This window comes from Elgaria multicarinata, chromosome 3 (assembly GCF_023053635.1).
Source record: "Elgaria multicarinata webbii isolate HBS135686 ecotype San Diego chromosome 3, rElgMul1.1.pri, whole genome shotgun sequence".
In the NCBI taxonomy this organism is placed as follows: domain Eukaryota; kingdom Metazoa; phylum Chordata; class Lepidosauria; order Squamata; family Anguidae; genus Elgaria; species Elgaria multicarinata.
In genome coordinates, this window is record NC_086173.1 from 161823690 (window position 1) to 161845644 (window position 21955).

At 45.3% G+C, this 21955-nt stretch overlaps 1 protein-coding gene across 1 annotated transcript in view; it reads right to left on the minus strand.

Annotated features, from left to right (window-relative positions):
* Positions 1–386: 386 nt before the first annotated feature.
* The window catches only part of LOC134395706 (zinc finger protein 345-like), a 34435-nt gene continuing 12866 nt past the window's right edge, over positions 387–21955 (minus strand). The window contains exons 3-4 of the mRNA XM_063121870.1: positions 15145–16452; positions 387–1093 (exon numbers count right to left, since the gene is read on the minus strand). Of these exons, the coding sequence (XP_062977940.1) occupies positions 387–1093; positions 15145–16452 (2015 nt within the window). The remainder of the gene's footprint in view (positions 1094–15144; positions 16453–21955) is intronic.

Below are 21955 nucleotides of genomic sequence, written 5' to 3' on the forward strand. Positions count from 1 at the left end.
TGTATCACAATCACTCAAAAGACCCTGTTTCATGGAATTCCTTCCAAGATGCAAAAGAACTCCAGTTTATGAAAACCTTTCTTATGTACGGTAAGGTTTACTATACAAGTCAACCTTTTCTCACACCCTGAGCAATTCTAGAGAGTCTCCTGTTTATGAATGCTCTGATGGTTAATAAGTTGGGACTTGTGACGGAATGTTTTTGTGCATGAAGAGCATTGAAAAGGTTTTTCTCCAGTATGGATTCTTTTGTGCACATTAAGGTTGCTGCTTTGACTGATGCCCTTTCCACAGTCTTTGCATTGAAAGGGTTTCTCGCCTGTGTGAATTCATCAATGTCTCTTAAGGGATGAGATCAGGCTGAAGGTATTTCCACATTCTTTACACTAAAAATGTTTCTTCCCTGAATGAGTTTTTTGATGTCTGTTAAGGGATGAGCTCCGATTGAAGTCTTTTCCACACTCTTCACATTTATAGGGTTTCTCCCCTGTATGGCACATGCAATGAATTTTAAGGTCTGATTTACGATTGAAGCTTTTTTCGCATTGTTCACATTTATAGGGTTTCTCCCCTGTATGGCACATGCGATGTTGTTTAAGGTGTGATTTACGGTTGAAGCTTTTTTCGCATTCTTCACATTTATAGGGTTTCTCCCCTGTATGGCACCTGTGATGATTTTTAAGGTCTGATTTACGATTGAAGCTTTTTTCGCATTGTTTACATTTATAGGGTTTCTCCCCTGCATGGCACATGCGATGTCGATTAAGGCTTGATCTTTGACTGAAACACTTTCCACATTGTTCACATTTATAGGGTTTCTCACCTGTATGGCACATGCGATGTTGCTTAAGGGTTGATCTTTCACTGAAACTCCTTCCACATTCTTCACATTTATAGGGTTTCTCCCCTGTGTGAATTCGTTTATGTCTTCTAAGGCTTGCATTTTGACTGAAGCTTTTCCCACATTCCTTACACATGTAGGGTTTCTCTCCTGTGTGAATTCGTTGATGTCTGGTAAGGTATCCTTTCTGACTGAAGCTTTTCCCACATTCTTTGCATTTAAAGGGTTTCTCGATTCTATGGTACACTTTATGTATGATAAGGTCTAATCTTTGAGTGAATCTCTTTCCACATTCTGTACAATTATGCAGTTTTCCCCCTAAGTGAATTCGCTGATGTATTTTAAGGCCTGAATGCCATCTGAAACTCTTTCCACACACCAAACATTTATGCGTCTTTCCCCTGGCATCAAGCCTTGGGTGTTTCATTATTTTTTTGCACAGAAGGTCACTTTTCACGGGCTCTGAGCTTTGGCTGGATTCCTTCCCAATGTGGATTCCCAAATGAGCATCAAGGCACTTTCTGGGTCTCTTTGTTTTCTGCTTTCCTGGTTCAAGGGAGACCCCACTCACAGAGGGAACAGATTTATCCTTCCTTCCCTGCGTACCGTTTCCTGACTGCTTCCTTTTTTGAGGCTGATTGCAGACCTCGCAATTTCTAGTTCTTCTTGGTGGAGGTCCTCTATGTGGTTTTCCCTCATCCTCGATCTCCTGTACATACTCTGATGGAATCAATAAGAGAAAACAGAGTTGAGAAGCTGGGGGATAACTTATAGGGTAAATGCACTTCATTTTTTAAGTGATCTGTTGGCAGGAATGAGGTTTTTGTTTGTTTAGGTAAATTTACCCAAGCAAAAAGAACAAAAAATACCTGACCGATATCCTGAATTTCTGGGGAAAGCCCCCAACTCAGATTGCAAATTGAAGCCCAGCGGATGTGCGAAGGCCAGATTTCCCCACAATGGCCCACCCCATTCACTGTTAGCTTTTCTTTCAATGCTGCCTCCCAATCTGTTTCCATTTGAAGTTGGCCACACAGGGTCTCTGGAGCCAGTGTCTGCTCATCTGCCAGACAGGTAAAGCAACATCTTTGTATCTGATTCAATCAATCTTTTACAGCACAGAATCAGAATCCACACATTAAAGTAAATTCCAAAGCCTCAGGGTTTAGATACAACATTGTTCTGGGGCCATTAGTGCAGATGGGGAATTGCACTCTTTCTGTAGGTCCCGAACGTATGCTTTGCCTCCTTCCCCGACTATGCTGATCAGAGCCTTAAAGGTCCTCTTCATTGTGCATGAAGATGGCCTTTAAGGCAGCAAAACGTGATTTCCGGGTGTGCCAGGATAATTGCACAGTTTCTGGAGGCCCTGGAAAGCAGGCACTGCCTTTTCCTGACACTTTAACCAGGTCTTTGAGGTAATTAAAACTAATTTAATATTTTAGGGGCTATGTACAAAATACAAGGGCAGCGACCAACAGTTAGCATGCGGGCATAAACGCGATTTCCCCAAGGTTAAGAACATAAGAAGAGCCATGCTGGATCAGACCAAGGGTCCATCTAGTTAAGCACTCTGTTTACACAGTGGCCAACCAGCCATTGGCCATTTACCAACAAGACAGGACATGGTACAACAGCACCATCCCACCCATGTTCCCCATCAACTGGTTGGGGACGTAGCGGATTTTTCCCTCCACTCTAGTGGTGGCCACAACCACTACACTACAGCCAGTGTGGTGTAGTGGCTAAAGTGTTGGACTGGGAGTCCGGAGATCCTACTGGGTGATTTTGGGCAAGTCACATTCACTCAGCCCAACCCACCTCACAGGGTTGTTGTTGTGAGGATAAAATGGAGGAGGATTAAGTATGCTGCCTTGGGTTCCTTGTAGTGAAAAAGGCACAATATAAATGCAAAAATAAAATGAGATTTCCCCAGTCTTGGGGAATTGCATTTCTTAGCTTCCCCCACCAATGGGGAGTTTCAAGGACCATTTAATAACTCCTTTAAGGGCTCCATTGGTGCAGGGGGTGGGAAAGAAAAAGGCAATTTAACAAAGTCTGGATTAATCGCATATTTTCTCCCTCCACTCTGGACCAGAGAGCTTGGACTATGGGGCAGTATATAAATGTAGATAATAATAATAATAATAATAACAACAACAACAACAACAACAACAACAACAACAATAGCAGCAGCAGCAGAAGCATATTTCCCCCCACTGTGTGAATGGTGGCTGCCATTAATGCCGCTGGGAGGGGGGAAGGGGAAAGGCCAAGGTCAGGGCAGACTGGCGCCCGACTGCTCTCGGAAAGCTCCAGAGCACTCAGGCAGGGGTCAGTCCCAGCACCGGATGCATCTGCCTGGGCCCAAGAAGTCCCATGGTTTGTAGCCCTATCCAAGAGTTGTCTGGTAGACAACTGAACAAATCCTGGTTTGTGCTCTCAATCCTGGCTTGTTTCCCTCTTCCTTTGCCCACTTCGTCCCTGTGTCCCAAATGCTCCTGCAAGACTGTAATCCTGGCATGTAGAGTGGCTGGGGATTTTGTTTGTTTTTATGACTCTTGCCCACCACTTTGTAGCCTCGCAAAATAGTCCATGAAGATCTCCTCAACGTTGTGTGTTCTCATCACTAATTATTTCATCTAAACCAGTGGTCCTGAACTGGTCCAGCTCCAAGACCCACCTTGGACTCCCAACCTGCAACATGGAACCAACTTTCACAATTTCCTCCATGCCCAACATGGCGGCAACACCTTTGCTTTGACCCATCTGGACTGACCTCATAACCCACATATGGGTCACGACCCACCAGTTGAAGACCACTCATCTAAAGTACTTTTCTCTTCACATGGAGTTCCTGGCGGCTACTCCTTCCTGGAAACCAACTCCTAGGGAATGAGCAGCATACTCTGACTCCCTGTGATGGTTCATCCGGGAACGCTGAAGGATGACCTACTCTGGGAGACCTCATTTCAGCTATTTCACACCGCCGTTCACACTCAACTGAGGCAGTTGTGCTTCCAACAGAATTCTAGATCTGCTACCCTGTATTTCTCCCCATCTTCTCTTATCATCGACTATTTACTGGAGAAGTAAGAGAACCCCAGCAGCAGAGATAAAGCTGGTAGTAGTATAATAGGTCATATTATATTATATCTGGAGACAATTTGGGGTGCTCTGCTATGTATTTGAAAAAGTCAGTGGAAGTCAAATTAGGCAACTTTACCTAACAACTCTTGGGGATTAATCCTCTGAGAATGATGTTGCAGCTCCACACGGGATAACATCTTCTTCCTCCTGCGAGTAGCTCTGACTCTGGGTTGACTCTGACCTTCCACTTCCTCCATTGGGTGGATTTCCTGCCGACCTTCTGCTCTTTCCAAACTTGCTGAGGCAGCTTCCAGTCCCCCACATGGGGAAAGGTTCTCTCGTACTCCCGACACCGATGACTCTCGTGGCCCCTCCAGTCCTTGTTCTTCTGCCTTCTTTTCCTCCCCATCGTCTCTGTTCATCTACTCTTCGTTAGCTGGAGAAACAAGAGAATCCCAAGGAACTGACACCCTGGACTAGAGAAATGTGGGAGATGAAAAAAAGGGGAGGGAGTCAATTAACTAGGGTGACCATATGGAAAAGAGGACAGGGCTCCTTTTTTAAAAAAAAAATTATTTTATTTTTCCAAACACCAATGAATGAAAGACACTACGGAGCAAAATATAATACATATAGGCGCACGCGCGCACACACACACACACACACACAAACCAAACAAAGCAATGCAAAAAAACACACACAGAAAAACACACACAGAAAAACACACACAGAAAAACACACACAAAAAAAGGTTCTTCTAGTATTCTCCCCATCAAAAGTATGTGACAATATTATGTTTTTTTCTTACTCTATCACTATCAAATCCAAATCTCTAATTTCTCTCTTTACATTTTCTACATTATTGGTTAAATCAATGTGGATTTCATTTCCATTTGTAGGGTGATTACATGAAAAGGGGGACAGGGCTCCTGTATCTTTAATAGATGTATATAAAAGGGAATTTCAGCAGGTGTTATTTGTTTGCATGCAGCTCTTGGTAAAATTCCCTCTTCATCACAACAGTTAAAGCTGCAGGAGCTCTGCCGAGTATGACTAGATACAAAAGAGGGAAGGGCTACTGCAGCTTTCAGTATTGTGATGACGAGGGAATTTCAGCAGGTGCTGCAGGTATACAAATGACAACTGCTGAATTTCCCTTTTCTATACGACTGTTAAAGATATGGTCACCCTAAATTAACTCAAGAAGGATATTGTCTCCTCAGAGACCTTATGAGAATGGAGTTCTGTGGAGAAAAGTGCTCCTGCCATCAAACAGGGGGCACTAAGAGAGGCCAAGTATCTATGTGAGATTACTGAAAATCCTTAGACAAACACAGAACAGAAAAATCTCACTTAATGCGAACAACCTTTTAAAAAAGCAAGAATTCCAGAGACTACCCTGATGGGTCACCCTAAGCCTGCATGTGCCGGCCTAGATGCTGGCACCAGGCCTACTTCCCTCTGTCCTGACCCTCTGCTCCTCCTGGTGTGATTCAGGGACGCTGGGGTTGCAGAGCCCTGGATTTCATCCCTAGATGAACCACTGGTCAAAAGCTTTTTAAATAGTCTGAAGGCTAGAGAACGTATTGAAGCGCACTGATATTTACTGTATTTATTTATTTATTTATTTATTAAATTTATATACTGCCAAATAGCCAAAGCTCTCTGGGCAGTTTACAAAAGTTAAAAACAGTGAACATTAAAAAGTATATAAAATTTTAAAACATCAAGAATATAAAACCAACAGTATGAAACAGTATCCATTTTAGACAACAACAATTCTGTGGTCCATTAAAAAACAAACAAACTTAGCATATGTAGTTAAGTGCTGTTAAGTGCCTGGGAGAAAAGAAATGTCTTGACCTGGTGCCAAAAAGATAAACAAAGTTGGCATCAGGTGAGCCTCATCTGGGAGATCATTCTACAATTGGGGGGCCACCACTGAAAAGGCCCTCTCCCTTGCTGCCATCCTCCAAGCTTCCCTCAGAGTAGGCACTCACAGGAGGACCTTAGATGTTGAGCGCAGTGTACGGGTGGATTCATGATAACTGTTGGGCTGCAATACACATTCCATATACCACTTTCATAGTGTTATTTCCGCCTTTATATTCTACCTTCGTAATGATTCGACATAAGCTGTACGTCAGATAGCAATCCTTTTCACTTTTAGACAGAAAAAAAGTCCTCCCAGCATTCCGCAGCCAGCCATGCACAGGATTGAACCCTTAACGATTAATCAATTAAAGGTTGCATTCCCTAGTATAAAATCCAGCAAGTCTTTTCCTTTCTCTTCTCAGGAAACAGGATGAACCTCCACTTTAGGGCCAAGCCAGATGTTCCCTAAGATAACTACAGTACCTGACCTCCCTGTAAGCACTCACAGCCCCAATTCAATTAGAGATGTGTTCCTTATTTTTATCATAATTTAATTTGTTGTTAACAATGCATATTTATTGTTTTGTACTGTACAACCTTAATGATAAAGGGGGGATATAAATGTTTTAAATAAATAAATAATTGTCCTCCCAATGTTGGGGGGATTAATTTTTGGTAAAATAATAAGTGAGGGGAAAGCTTAAATCCCACCCCGTTTCAAATGCCCATGTTTCTAACCCAACCTAGGGCTGTGTGGACGTACACAGAGGTATGTAAAATACTTAGGAAATGGTTTCATTTTCTCTTAAAGAACCTGGTGAAAGGAACACCCCTAACACATCTGCAAACATGGGCCAGATCTATACCAAGCAGGATACAACACTTTGAAAACTGTTAGAAAACTGTATATGGAGTGTTTCCTGGGCCCCAACAGTTGCCACTACTGTTTTAAAGCAGTAGTGTAGATCCTGCCATGGGAAAAATAAGTTCCTTTCACCTCTCATCCTGCCATGGAAGTGGTGACTCCTCCTGTAGTTCCTTGCCTTGCTGGTCATCTTCCTCCCTTCTAACCAGGGAGTTCCCTAACTCTGCTTTGTTTTACTTAAGAGAGGCACAATCTTCCTTGAACTCACCAATATCTCCCCAAAAGCCAAGGAAGGTCTACAGCCAAGGACGGAGCCACAACCAGGAACAAAGCAGCAACCACCACAGGTGAGGAAGAACATCTGCAACAGAGCAGCCAGTGAGTTAAATTCCAAATAAACAAACCTGGGTGGAAAGGCCCAACCCTGAAGTTCTCTTCTGGATATTCAGACTGTGTTGTTGGCTGAGTTCTTGCTGGAAACAAAGAGGGATTTATAGTTTTCCTCCTTCCTTCCAATCCTCACTTCTCACCTCAATGTCTTTGCTCATTTAAATGGGCCCAGGTGTTGGTCATTTCTGCAGTGAAATGGAAGGGTCTACTCTACCTGGGACTAACTTTGGCAGCTCTCCATAAGAATGCAAGAAGTGCCCTGCTGGGTCAGACCAAGTGTCCGTCTAGTCCAGCACTCTGTTCACACAGTGGCCAAGCAGCCATTGCAAGGGATATACAAGCAGGACATGATGCAACAGCACTCTCTCACCCATGTTCCCCAGCAAATGGGGCACACAGGCTTATTGCCTCCAATACTGGAGATAGCACACAACCTTCAGGGCTAGTAGCTATTGATAACCTTTGCCTTCAGGAATTTATCCAACCCTCTTTTGAAGCCATCCAGATTGGTGGCCATCACAACATCTTGTGGTAGTGAATTCCATAATTTAACTATGCACTGCCACCATCTTTGTGAGCAAAAGGAAGCCCAGGAGAGTGAACTTGAAACGAAGCCTGTGGGTGGGTCAGGGAACACTCCTCCATTTTTAGGGTTTTTTTTATGAACACAATTTCTTGCCGGCCATTTGAGATGCTTCAAAACAAAGAGGGTATACAATGTCAATCCTGCACAGAGTAGACCCATTGACATGGATTAGACTTAAGTGAGTCGTGGTTAAATAAACGTTAATGCGGCTTCTCTATGTATGATTCAGATTGGATACTGGCCAAGGTGAAGGCCTTCTATTGCTGCCATCTTTATGTACCGTGAACGACAGGGAGCCAGGCAGAGTGGATGAGGGGAGCCACAGTGGGCAGCAGGGTGCTTGCAGGGGTGTAGAGTAAAGCCTGAAAAATGGGGTTCAAAACCCACAAGCAGGACACGGTGCAATAGCACCCTCCCACCCATATTCCCCAGCAACTGGGGCACACAGGCTTACTGGTAATGTAGGGTGCACATAGCCATTAGAACTCATAGCCATTGATAGCCTTCTCCTTCAGGATTTAATCCACCTCCCTTTTAAAACCATCTCAATTGGTAGCCCTGGGAAAACCCAGTCAACGCTGACCTACCAAGATGCTCCAATACAAGTCTTCAATGATCTATGTCCTGAGACCATCGCGTGGAGGAGGAGTGTCAGATAATGTATAGCAGTGCTTAAGTGCGAGGGAATTACATATTCGTGGGGATATTCTGTGTTCCTGAGATTTTTTTGGAAGGGGAAGCAGGAAAAAATAACATTGCTGGAACAAGGGATGTCCAAACTATGAGAATTGGGGCTGGAGAAGGATGAAGAAAGGCCAAGACCAAGTCAACTGGAGGAAGATCAGCCAGGACTAAGTCAGAAGTAAATAAGGATGGGTTTTAAACCAGAGGGAGAGGAGGTGATGATATAAGCATAACCGAGGGAGGAAGGGGTCACTGCATCGGGACTGAGGGATCCATTCCCCCCCCTTATGGTTGGGATCAACCGTGGCTGGGGTGAATAAGCCCTGGGGGAAGAGAGGGGGTAGAAAAAAAGAGGGGGAAGGGAGGAAGAGGAGGGTGGGGTTATGGTTGGAGGGAATTTTTGTTTTATTAAGTTTAAGTAATGTGTTTATGTGGGTGGGCACAAAAGGGATCAACAAAGAAGACAAACACAGACAGAATATGGATAAGAACATCAAGTTATCAACACTGAATGTTAAAGGATTGGGGGCAGTAGTGAAAAGGAAGAGGATAGAAATGATGCTAAATAAGGATAAAGCGGACATTATTTTCTTACAGGAAACACATCAAATAAAAGATGGAAAGAATGAACTTAAGTTAAGATAGGCAGTGACATATGAGATGCTATTTTAATATCAGATAAATGTGGATTTAATGTATTACAGATTAAAAGGGATGTAAAAGGTAGATTCCTTATAATTCAGGGGCAAATGGTGGGGGAATATTACACATTGGTCAACATTTATGCCCCAAATGAGAAGCAAATCGAGTTTTATAAAGACATTTCTAGAGAGATGAAGGATATCCACAGAGGACATTTAATAATAGCTGGAAATTTTAATATGGTTTTGGATAAAAGGCAAGATAAATCAAATCCCACTATCAGGGAAAGAAGAAATAACATTACAGGTTTAAAAAAATGGATAGATGAAAATGAATTGAAGGATGTGTGGCGTTGGCTGAAAGGAGAAGACAGAAAATATACCTTTTATTCGTCAGTTTTTAAGACCTTCTCCAGGATAGATTATATTTTTGTATCAAAGGGTTTAATCTCCAGACTTAAAAATACAGAGGTGGGAGTTATTAGGGTAACAGACCATGCATTAGTAAATATGGAGTTCAGAGTTAGAAAAGATTATAAAGAAGCAAAAAGTTGGAGGATGAACACCAAAATATTAAAATATGATAAGATAGTGGAAAAGATAAAAAAGGAATTATGGGAGACATGGGAGATTAATGATAACGGGGAAAGTTCTCAAGCAATTTTATGGGATACAATGAAAGCAGTGGTAAGAGGTATATTTATCCGTGAAACATGTAATTTAAGAAGACAACAAGAGGAAAAACAAACAAAAATTAGAGGAGGAAATTAAAAACCCAGTTTGATCAAGTTCTGGAGCCCAGAACTTTGGCTCCGGTAACAGATTCACTCTATTGAGTAAATCTTCGGAGAAATCAGGCTGACTGCCATTACTCCCTGTCTCCTCAGCCAGTTCAGAAGAAAATGTAACAGTAAGTAAAGAATCCGGGCAAGGCACCAGGACTTAGTCAAGCATGGAAGCCCTTCTTTTCACAAAACTTAAGAATTAATTAGTAGTAACTGTGCATGGACCCCCTGAACCACTTCTTGGCCTAATCTGGAATTTCTGGACCGGGCCCGAACTGCTTTGGGTCAATCCACCCTTCCCCTGCTCCTCTCTGCGGCGTGAGATCTGGAGTGGGGGGATCGAGATTTTGCTCCCCCATTCCCTACTTACTTGCCTCTGTGGTGGATGGTGGAGGTAGGTAAATGGGGAAGGGGGGACAAAATGGGGGCCAATAAGCCAAATTCCACCTGCCCCCTTACTTGTGTCCGTCGCGGTCCATTGCGGGCTTCAATTGAGGCCCTGATTTCAGGCCGGAAGAGGAGGCCGCAGCCTCTTCTGGCTTGAAGCCAGGGCCTCAATTGAAGCCCACAACAGACAAAGGTAAGCCCCCCTTCCCCCCTGCCCACTTACCTGGCTCCATCACCAGCGCCACACGGACAGTTTGAGTTCCCCTCCCCACCCACTTACCTGCGTCTGGAGCTCCGGATAGAGGCGAACTGCTTTGCTTCGATCTGCAGCCTCCCAGACCCTATCTGTCTCCGCCTCTGTCAGAAGTGAATCAGGCTACTCTGCTATCACTTCTACAAACCGAAGCGAAGTGGAGCACAGCCCTAATAACCAATAACACACTGTGAGTCCCTGAGCTATCTCAACTCCTAAATAACTGTCCAGCCATTCCTGCAGGGCCCTGCGCATTGCCCAGGTAAACTTCTTAGGCCACTCCTGAAATGCTGTTCACCATGGCAGTCTGCCCAACTCCCTGCTCCTTACAGCCATTCTGTCCAGCATCGCCTTCTCTTCCTTATCTCCCCCAAATCCCTCTAAAATCTTCTTTTCCTTTTTCTCCCTCCTCGTCTTCTCCTTCTCTCTCCCCTGCTCCTCTCCTAACTGCCACACCCTTCTATTCCCCTCCTTCCATTACCATAACAACCCATGTCACAACAGCCTGGGACACAGCATCAAAACCCCCGGAAGAGAAGCCTCAACTCTCACGAGACTTCCGTTGTGGCCCAACTTTCCCTGGATGTCTCACAAGATTTGAGACTCCTGGGAAAGTTGGGGTGGGGGTTGTGGACGAACCAAACAGAAAGGACCCAGCTATCAGTAGCAGCAGCAGCTGTAGCCGGGCCAAGGGACAGGAGCTCTTGCACAGGGATGGTGAGTCTGTGATGGAGTGGAGGAGGAGGAGGAGGAGGAAGTAGAAGTAGAAGTAGAAGAAGAAGAAGAAGAAGAAGAAGAAGAAGAAGAAGAAGAAGAAGAAGAAGAAGAAGAAGAAGAAGGCGCTCCCAGCGGTGACAGAGAAGCAGCGGTGGAACGCGGAAGAGAAGCAGTGGCGAAGGAGAAGCAGCAGCGAAGGAGGAGGAGGAGACCCAAGGAGAACTGGTGGCAGCAGCAGAGAAGCGACAGAGGAGGAGAAGTGGTGGAGAAGAAGTGGCGGAGGAGCAGCAGAGGAGAAGGAGGAGGAGACAAGCACCACAGTCCATGGGCGAAGGAGATGGGGAGGGGGAGGGGGAAGAAGCCGGAGGCCGTGCACAAAGGTTGCCTTGCCCCTGCCCGGGTGCCCCCCTTTTTTCTGAGCTGTGGCACGAACATGGGGATTTCACTGCCCAGTCCATCTCTTTGTTTAGATGCAGCACGCGGCACATGCCGCTTGCCTGGACTTGCTCCCTGCTCAGGCTTCCAGCATCTGCTTTTCAGACTATGGTGCATGCCACACACGGCTTGCCTCAGCTTGCTGCCACCCAGGTCTTCAGCCAGCGCAGCCCACACTACCCTCCTTGTCCAGCCAGCAGCCACACTGCACACACGGCTTGATTGATTCTGCTGCCCTGGCTGCTCCCGTCTGGACCAACAGTGAGTGCAGCCCTGTATTCCATCTCCACACGTGCATGGCTGTATCTGGACCCCCATTTTTTCAAGTGGCTGCACTCCACCCATGCTCCCAGGTGGTCTCCCCTTGTTTTCATCCAATGTGGGTGTGGCCTTAATCGGATGTTCAGTCTTGCACCCACGCAGCACAAGGGGCCCTGGTGGAGGGGGGAAGAGATGGACTTTATTTGGGGTTTTTGCTTTCTCCTTCTTCTAATCTCCTGTTTTTTGCTTTCCGCTTTGTCAGCTGTGATTAGGAAAGGCTAAAAGAACCCCACATGCATTTTCATAATCTGAACTGAAAGACAACTCTAAAAGGTATATTATGTGATGTTACTGATGATGATGCTGTGTATATAAAATACAGATATATCAGTTTGAAGGGATTGCCATCTCTTTGCAACTATTCTGGCTGTGCCCATTCATCCTTTGCTCACTGTTCTGTTAACTACTTCTCGCCTCCATCTTGCACAGCCTGTAGACATGGGGGATAAATTCTAAAACACAAACCAAAAAAAGGCCCTTTCTTCTGAGACTTTTGGGATGATGCAAAGTGCAGCTGTGGTTGAGCTAACTGCGGCTGCCAAGAATTCAGGTTCATGGCAAACATTCCTCTTTCGCTTTCAATGAAGCCTGTTTTGGTTCATCGTCCTGAGAGGGCAAAAGCAATAAGATCCACTGAAAAATATTCCTGGGCACAGTGGGAGGAAGAGTCTCAAAACTTGTACAGCAACTAAAAATAAATGTGAATTTCTGATATATTGAATGTCTCACTTGTTCTTCATTTCAGTTATTTTAACATTAACATATTATGTTCAGTACGTTTGTCTTATTTATTTATTTTTTAATACATTTTCATAACGCCCAATAGCTGAAGCTCTCTGGGTGGTTCACAAAAACTAAAACCATAATAAATCACTTGTTGGTGAAGTGTAGAATTAGACATGTGACTAAGGCCACACCCCTTTGGGGGCCGGTCATCTCACGATGGTTCCAGCTTGGGGGCTGGGCACGTCTCCTTGAGGGTGGCCATATTGTCCCGCCTTTTTCGGTTTCCAAAATATGGTCAGCCTAGCCATCACCTCATCTTGGTAGTGAATTCCATTGTTTAACTATGTGCTGTGTAAAGAAGTTTTTCCTTTCATCTGTGCTGAATCCCCCATGAATCGGCTTCATCAGATGATCCCTTTGGGTTCTGGGATTATGAGAGGGGGAGGAACATGTCTCCCTATCCGCATTCTCCACCCCTTTGTTGTATAAAACACCACTTGACCACGGATACTCTTTTCCCCCATCACAGCTAATGAGCCCTGATAGACCTCCTCCATTAACTTGTCTCATTCTCCATTGTAACCGGGCACATCCTGCACTTGTACATAGCCCACATGCCCCTCTCATGAGGCTGCAACTCAATTGCTTAAAAGAAATAGCAGCGCTCTTAAAATAATAAGCTCTTGTGTACTTTTTAATAGAATACATTATGTTTTTTTTAGCTCAAAACACTTAACCACCGTGGCTTAATGTGTCATCTGAACAGAGTCAAAGTCTAGTTAGGTTAGCAAGATGCTTTTATCCCTGGTTGTTCCATTAGTTCATTGTTCATTAAGGGTGTGTGTGGAAAGAGCCAAAAGGTGAGCGGGGACATTATTTCGCTCATTTCCCCTTCCATGCGGTGACCAGGGGATTACCAGCCCATGGCATCACTTGTTCCAAGTTGGGAAGGCGCTTCTTATAGAGGCTAAGCTTTAACACACGGACTATCCAGTCCAAGTGTCTCCCAATGTTTGATGTGGCCAACTCACATTCAGAGGAAAACTGTAGTCTAAATTTTCAACCTGTGACCATTTTTGTTTAAAAGGAGCAACAAAGACTATAAAAGATAAAATACAAACAGTTTTATTCCTAATGAAACAAATTAAAAGTTACATAAGCAGTCTAAAAAACAGCAGCAGGTACTCTATCAGATTTTCAGTTCAACTCCATAATAGAGAAAAAACAGAAGCCGTTCCGACATTTCACTTCTTCCTCTCTCCTCTGGGCAAGTTCAAAATCCCCCAACATTTCCATTTAAACCACTATAGCTTGGCCCAATTCTCAGAATTCTCACCACCATCTCAGCGTTCCTTTGTGTGGCTGCTGCCATGGGAACGCTGCCATGTCAAAACAAGATGGCTGGCATTTCTCCCAAAGCCAAATTTCATTAAATGATATAGTACTATTAATATACTAAAAACATTCAGATAAAACATGCAATTATTACCATCAATGAACCACATACATAGAATATTAAGCTGTAAAAATCATCCCCCATAAAATGCCTAAAACAGCCAATGGGCCATTTATCCTGAGGGAGGGAATCCTACATGCCGCCACCACTAAAAAGGCCCTGCTTCATGCAGATACCTTCCAAGATGTAAAGGAACAACACCCAAATCAAAATCCCAGGTCATCAACGCTTTATATTTGAAGGTTCTAACAGGAATGTGTCCTCTTTGATGAGAAAGAATGTGTTTGCAGAGACTGAAACTTTCCACATTCCACATATGGGATGTCTCTCCTGTGCACAATCTCAAGTTCACGGGGGCTTGATTCATCATCCAAACAACCCCTACAGTGTGATCATTTATGTGAGTTTTCCTCTGTACGGATACCAAGATGTTCCATAAAGTTTTCTGTACAACTGAATACATATTTTTACGTGTTTATATGGAGACTTCCCTGTGTGCATTCTCTAAATTGCAGTAAGTTCCGAACTCTGAATGCATCTCTACACATTCATAAGGCATATCCTTCCATGAAATTTTCTTATGAATATGGAAGTACAATTAAGGTATTAAAAGCGTGATCTCACTAAAATGTACTATCAATAAAGCACATGAAACGGAGGTTAGTGATCCATGTTTCACATCCACTCAAAAGACCCTGTTACATGGAATTCCTTCCGAGATGCAAAAGACCACCTGTTTATGAAAACCTTTGTTATGTAAGGTAAGGTTTGCTATACAAGTCAACCTTTTCTCACACATTGAGCAATTCTAGAGACTCTCCTATTTATGAACTCTCTGATGGTTAATAAGTTGGGACTTGTGAGGGAATGCTTTTGTGCATGAAGAGCATTGAAAAGGTTTCTCTCCAGTATGGATTTTTTTGTGCACATTAAGGTTGTTGCTGTGACTGATACCCTTTCCACAGTCTTTGCATTGAAAGAGTTTCTCACCTGTGTGAATTCGTCAATGTCTCTTAAGGGATGAGATCAGAGTGAAGGTCTTTCCACATTCTTTACACTAAAAATGTTTCTTCCCTGAGTGAGTTTTTTGATGTCTCTTAAGGGATGAGCTCTGACTGAAGTCTTTTCCACACTCTTCACATTTATAGGGTTTCTCCCCTGTATGGCACCTGTGATGTTTTTTAAGGTCTGATTTACGGTTGAAGCTTTTTTCGCATTGTTCACATTTGTAGGGTTTCTCTCCTGTATGGCACATGCGATGTTGCTTAAGAGTTGATCTTTGACTGAAACACTTTCCACATTGTTCACATTTATATGGTTTCTCCCCTGTATGGCACCTGCGATGTTGCTTCAGGGTTGATCTTTCACTGAAACTCTTTCCACATTGTTCACATTTATAGGGTTTCTCCCCTGTATGGCACCTGCGATGTTGCTTCAGGGTTGATCTTTCACTGAAACTCTTTCCACATTGTTCACATTTATAGGGTTTCTCCCCTGTATGGCACCTGCGATGTTGCTTCAGGGTTGATCTTTCACTGAAACTCTTTCCACATTGTTCACATTTATAGGGTTTCTCCCCTGTATGACACTTCTGATGTTTTTTAAGGTGTGATTTACGGTTGAAGCATTTTTTGCATTGTTCACATTTATAGGGTTTCTCCTCTGTATGGCACATGCAATGTCGTCTAAAGTTTGATTTGTTGTTGAAACTTTTCCCACATTGTTCACATTTATACGGTTTCTCCCCTGTGTGAATTTGTTTATGTCTTCTAAGGCTTGTATTTTGATTGAAGCTTTTTCCACATTCCTTACACATGTAGGGTTTCTCTCCTGTGTGAATTCGTTGATGTCTGGTAAGGTTTCCTTTCTGACTGAAGCATTTCCCACATTCTTTGCATTTAAAGCGTTTCTCGATTCTATGGTACACTTTATGTACGATAAGGTCTAATCTTTGAGTGAACCTCTTTCCACATTCTGTACAATTATGGAGTTTTCCCCCTAAGTGACTTCGCTGATGTATTTTGAGGACTGAATCCGATCTGAAACTCTTTCCGCACACCAAACATTTATGTGTCTTTCCCCTGGCATCAAGCCTAGGATGTTTCATCGATTTTTTCCTCAGAGGTTCACTTTTCACAGGCTCTGAGCTTTGACTGGGTTCCTTCCTTGTGTGGATTCTCAAATGAGCATCAAGGCACTTTCTGCGTTTCTTTGTTTTCTGTTTCCCTGGTTCAAGGGAGACCCCACTCACAGAGGGAACAGATTTATCCTTCCTTCCCTGCACACCGTTTCCTGCCTGCTTCCTTTTTCGAGGCTGATTGCAGACCTCTTCATTTCTAGTTCTTCTTGGTGGTGGTCCTCTATGTTGTTTTCCCTCATCCTCACTCACCTGTACATCCTCTGATGGAATCAATAAGAGAAAACAGAGTTTAGAAGCTGGGGGATAAATTATAGGGTAAATACACCTCATGTTTTAAGTTATCTGTTGGCAGGAATGAGGTTTTTGCTTGTTTAGGTAAATTTACAAAAGCAAACACAAACAAAAAAACCTGACCAATATCCTGAATTTCTGGGGAAAGCCCCCAACTCTGATGGCAAATGGAAGCCCAGCGGATGTGCGATGGCCAAATTTCCCCACAATGGCCCACCCCATTCACCGTTAGCTTTTCTTTCAATCCTGCCTCCCAATCTGTTTCCATTTGAAGCTGGCCAAACAGGGTCTCTGGAGCAGGTGTCTGCTCATCTGCCAGACGGGTAAAGCAACATCTTTGTTTCCTGATTCAATCAATCTTTTACAACACAGAACGAGAATCCACACATTAAAGTAAATTCTGAAGACTTACGGTTTAGATTAGGGATGTGCTCTGCTTCTAATCAGACCGGAGAAGCAGGAGCAGAGCAGGGGTCTTTGCCTGCCCTTAAGGCGGAGGCGAAGAGGATTGGGGGGCTGGCGGAGCATGGCAAAGAGGATCGAGGTGAAGGCAGATCCTTCGCCTTGATCCGGAGCTCTGCCGAAAAGGCAAGTGGGGTTTACCGGGCCCTGCCGCTGTCGCCCATGCGGCGACGGCGGCAGGGCCCAGTAACCCCCCTCCCCACCCTCCTCTCCCTTACCTGCCTCCGTCCGCAAGCGGCCCAGGCTTCCTGGTGGAACCGCGGGCTCAATTGAAGACAGTAACGGACCACGGACGGAGGCAGGTAAGGTCCCCCTCTCCCTTGGTCCTTTACCGGGCTCTGCCGCTGGGACTGCCTTGAGTCTTGGCATGCATGTGCACCCTTGGATAAGCTTTCATGGTGGCGAATTTGAGATTTTTAACGTGAAAATTGACGGAGCTATGGAAAGGGGTGTTAATGGGGTGCCCGGTTTTCATGAATTCCCCAAAAATCAGGGGATGATGGGACTGCCTTAAGTCTCAGCGTGCGTATGTATCCCTGGACAAGCTATCATGGTGGCGAGTTTGAGATTTTTAACGTGCAAATTGACTGAGCTATCAAAAGGGGTGTGAATGGGGTGCCCGGTTTTCATAAATTCCCCAAAAATCAGGGGATGATGGGACTGCCTTGAGTCTTGGCGTGCATATGTATCCCTGGATAAGCTTTCATGGTGGTGAGTTTGAGATTTTTAACATGCAAATTGACGGAGCTATAGAAAGGGGTGTGAATGGGGTGCCCAGTTTTCATAAATTCCCCAAAAATCAGGGGATGATGGGATTGCCTTGAGTCTTGGCGTGCATGTGTATACCTCCATGAGGTGTCATGGTGCCAAATGTGAGGTTTGTAACTTTAACAGAAAAAAAGTTGTATACTTTTTTAGCTTAATGCAAGCCTATGGGGGGGGGGGGAAACGGAGCTCCAATCCGGAAACGGAGCTCCAAGCGGAGCGCAGTGGATATAGGCGGAGCGAGGGCAGGGCGGAGCAGCCCGATCTGCAAATCGTGGATCTGGAAGTGAAGCGGAGCGGGGGGTCCGTGCACAACCCTAGTTTAGATACAACATTGTTCTGGGGCCATTAGTGCAGATGGGGAATTGCACACTTTCTGGGGGTCCCGGAAAGTATGCTTTGCCTCCTCCCCACACTATGCTGATCAGGGCCTTAAAATTCCTCCTAATCTTGCTGAAGACAGCCTTCAAGGAAGCAAAACATGATTTCCAGCTGCGCCTGTAGAATTTCGCACTTTCTGGAGGACCTAGAAAACAGGCATTGCCTTTCCCTTATTAGAGCAGGGGAGCATAAATGTGCTTAAGGTTAAGAAGATCCGAAAAGCCCTCCTGGATCAGACCGAGGGTCCATCTAGTTCAGCACTCTGTTTACACAGTGGTCAACCAGCCATTGGCCAGGGACCAACAAGACAGGACATGGTACAACAGCACCCTCCCACCCATGTTCCCCAGCAAATTAAGTATGCCGCCTTGGGCTCCTTGGAGGGAAAAAGGCGCAATATAAATGCAAAAATAATATGAAATTTCCTCATTCGTGGGGAAATTGCCTTTCCCACATAAGGGTCTTTGAGGCCCTTATTAGAGCAGGGGAGCATAAATGTGCTTAAGGTTAAGAACATCAGAAAAGCCTTGCTGGATCAGACCAAGGCTCCATCTAGTTCAGCACTCTGTTTACACAGTGACCAACCAGCCATTGGCCAGGGACTACAAGACAGGACATGGTACAACAGCACCCTCCCACCCATGTTCCCCAGCAACTGGTTGGGGACATAGTGGATTTTTCCCTCCACTCTAGTGGTGGCCACCACCACTACACTTCAGACAGTGTGGTGTAGTGGCTAAAGTGTTGGACTGGGAGTACGGAGATCCTACTGGATGGTTTGGACAAGTCGCTGACGCTCAGCCCAACCCACCTCGCAGGGTTGTTGTTGTGAGAATAAAATGGAGGAGGATTAAGTATGCCGCCTTGGGCTCCTTGGAGGGAAAAAGGCGCAATATAAATGCAAAAATAATATGAAATTTCCTCATTCGTGGGGAAATTGCATTTCTCCCCCTCCCCCACCACAAATGGGGAGCTTCAAGGGCCATTTAAAAAAGCCTTTAAGGACTCCATTGGTGCAGGGGGTGGGAAAGAAAAAGGCAATTTCACAAGGGCTGGATTAATTGCATATTTTCTCCCTCCACTCTGGACCAGAGAGATTGGACTATGGGGCAGTATATAATGCTAATCATCATCATCATCATCATCATCATCATCATCATCATCATCACAACAACATATTTCCCACCACTGTGGGAATGGTTGCTGCCATTAATGCAGCTGGGAGGAGGGAAGGGGAAAGGTCAAGGTGAGTGCAGACTAGCGCCCGACTGCTCTCGGAAGGCTCCAGAGCACTCAGGCAGGGGTCAGTCCCAGCACCGGATGCATCTGCCTAGGCCCATGAAGTCCCATGGTTTGTAGCCCTGTCAAAGGGGTGTCTGGTAGGCAACTGAACAAATCCTGGTTTGTGCTCTCAATCCTGGCTTGTTTGTTTCCCTCTTCCTTTGCCCACTTCGTCCCTGTGTCCCAAATGCTCCTGCAAGACTGTAGTCCTGGCATGTAGTGTGGCTGGGGATTTTGTTTGTTTTTATGACTCTTGCCCACCACTTTGTGGCAAAATAGTCCATAAAGAACTCCTCAACGTTGTGTGTTCTCATTAGGGGTGTGATCCGCTCCGATTAGGAGCGTAGAAGCAGTAGCGGATTGGCCTGCTCCGCCTTACCCAGAGGCGGAGTAGGAGCGGACTGCGGACCCCTAGAAGCAAGGCGAAGAGAAGCGACCATTTTTCGGAGCTCCTAGTTCAGGCGGAGCGCTCCGGTCGCCATCTTGAAAACATTTCGCCATAGGATTGCATTGCGGCAAATAATCACGCATAACTAGGTTGTTTTTGAAGCTATCGTTCTGGAAATTCTTGTGCTCAGAGAGTCGTGGATGGGGGTCATTTTGAGACCACTCTCACCTCTCTGCGTTGTGTGGGTCGCGTGCTATATTTTTTTGAAAATCGGGTCAACCGTGCGGCTCAAACGGCGTTTTCGGCTTTTCGCCCATAGGATTGCATTGAGGGAAAGAATCGGGGATAACTGGGGGGGGGTTTAAGCTATCGTTCTGAAAATTCTTGTGCACAGAGAGTCGTGGATGGGGGTCATTTTGAGACTACTCTCAACTTTCTGCGTCGTACAGGTTGCGCGCTAGAAGTTTTTAAAAAATCGGCGGGAAAAATACCTTTTTCAAAGGGCTGAGGGGCAGAGTCAGCTCCCGGTCATGATGATCCCAAAGTTAGAGGAGGGCATAGGCAAAACAGGTAACTTGGGATTCTGGGAAACTTCTCTTTCTTCATCTGAACGGGCTTTTCCCCGTGTTTTTTAACACAGTAGCCCCACCAAATGCACAAACACAACCTGAAATCATATACTAAGCCAAGAATAAGAGATAGAAACACAGCACTGCTCCCCACCCTAACTTTGGGGAACAACTGATAAGATGTGGTGCAAGGGGATGAGCTCCCCTAGGGCATCTCATTGTGGACGTGCCCCCACTCTCTCCTGCACTGGAAGGCCATTAGAGCCTTCCAAAGAGAGTAAAACGGTGGAGCAATGCCTATCATGAGTTGAAGTGAATGTTCACTTTTTAGTGGTGGAGCGATGCCTGTTATGAGTTGAAGTGAGCGTTTACTTCTTAATCTCAGAGCTGTTGGTGAAGCAATGGCTGTCTTGAGTTGAACTGGCAGGTGCTTCCCCCTCCCCCAGGCACGTCCCCCTATTGCTGGTAAAAGACAGATATAGCCTTTTTAAAAAAATTCTTCTTGCTGTTTATTGAGCAACACTGCTGCTTTTAATTCCACCCCTCCTTTGTTTATTTATTGATTTATTCCATTTTATATGCATTACTGGCTTATCCTTGGCTCACTTCCTTATGCCCCCAGAAATGCCAGCTGCATGCCTGCCTGCCTTCCCTCCCTCCTCCCCTGCCCACCTCGCAGGGATGTTGTGTGTGTGTGGCTTTGACTCAGGGGAGAAGTTCTTCCTGCGCTCACTTGGAGTTTTGGAAGTTCCAAATTTTGCAGGTTTAAGCCCCGCCAAAAAACAGGGGAAGATGGGACTGCCTTGAGTCTCGGCGTGCGTATGTATCCCTGGATAAGCTTTCATGGTGGTGAGTTTGAGGGGTTTTTTTAACGTGCAAAATTGACGGAGCTATGGAAAGGGGTGTTGGATTTTCATAAATTCCCCAAAAATCAGGGGATGATGGGACTGCCTTGAGTCTCGGCGTGCGTATGTATCCCTGGATAAGCTTTCATGGTGGCGGGTTTGAGGTTTCTAACGTGCAAATTGACGGAGCTATGGAAAGGGGTGTGAATGGGGTGCCCGATTTTCAAAAATTCCCCAAAAATCAGGGGATGATGGGATTGCTTTGAAACTTGGCGTGCGTGTGTATACCCCCATGAGGTGTCATGGTGCCAAACATGAGGTTTCTAACTTGAACAGAAAAAAAGTTGTATAATTTTTTAGCTTTCAATGCAAGCCTATGGGGGGGGAAACGGAGCTCCGGATCCGGATCCGGAGCTCCGAGCGGAGCGGAGCAGAAGTGGGCGGAGCGGGGGCGGGGCGGAGCGGCCCGATCCGAAAAATGGCGGATCTGCAAGTGAAGCGGAGCGGGGGGTCCGTGCACACCCCTAGTTCTCATCACTAATTCTTTCATCTAAACCAGTGGTCCTGAACTGGTCCAGCTCCAAGACCCACTTTGGACTGCCAACCTGCAACATGGAACCCACTTTCACAATTTCCTCCATGCCCAACATGGCGGCAACAGCTTTGCTATGACCCATCTGGACTGACCTCATAACCCACTTTTGGGCCACGACCCACCAGTTGAAGTCCTGGGGAATGAGCAGCATACTCTGAATCTCTGTGATGGTTCATCCGGGAATGC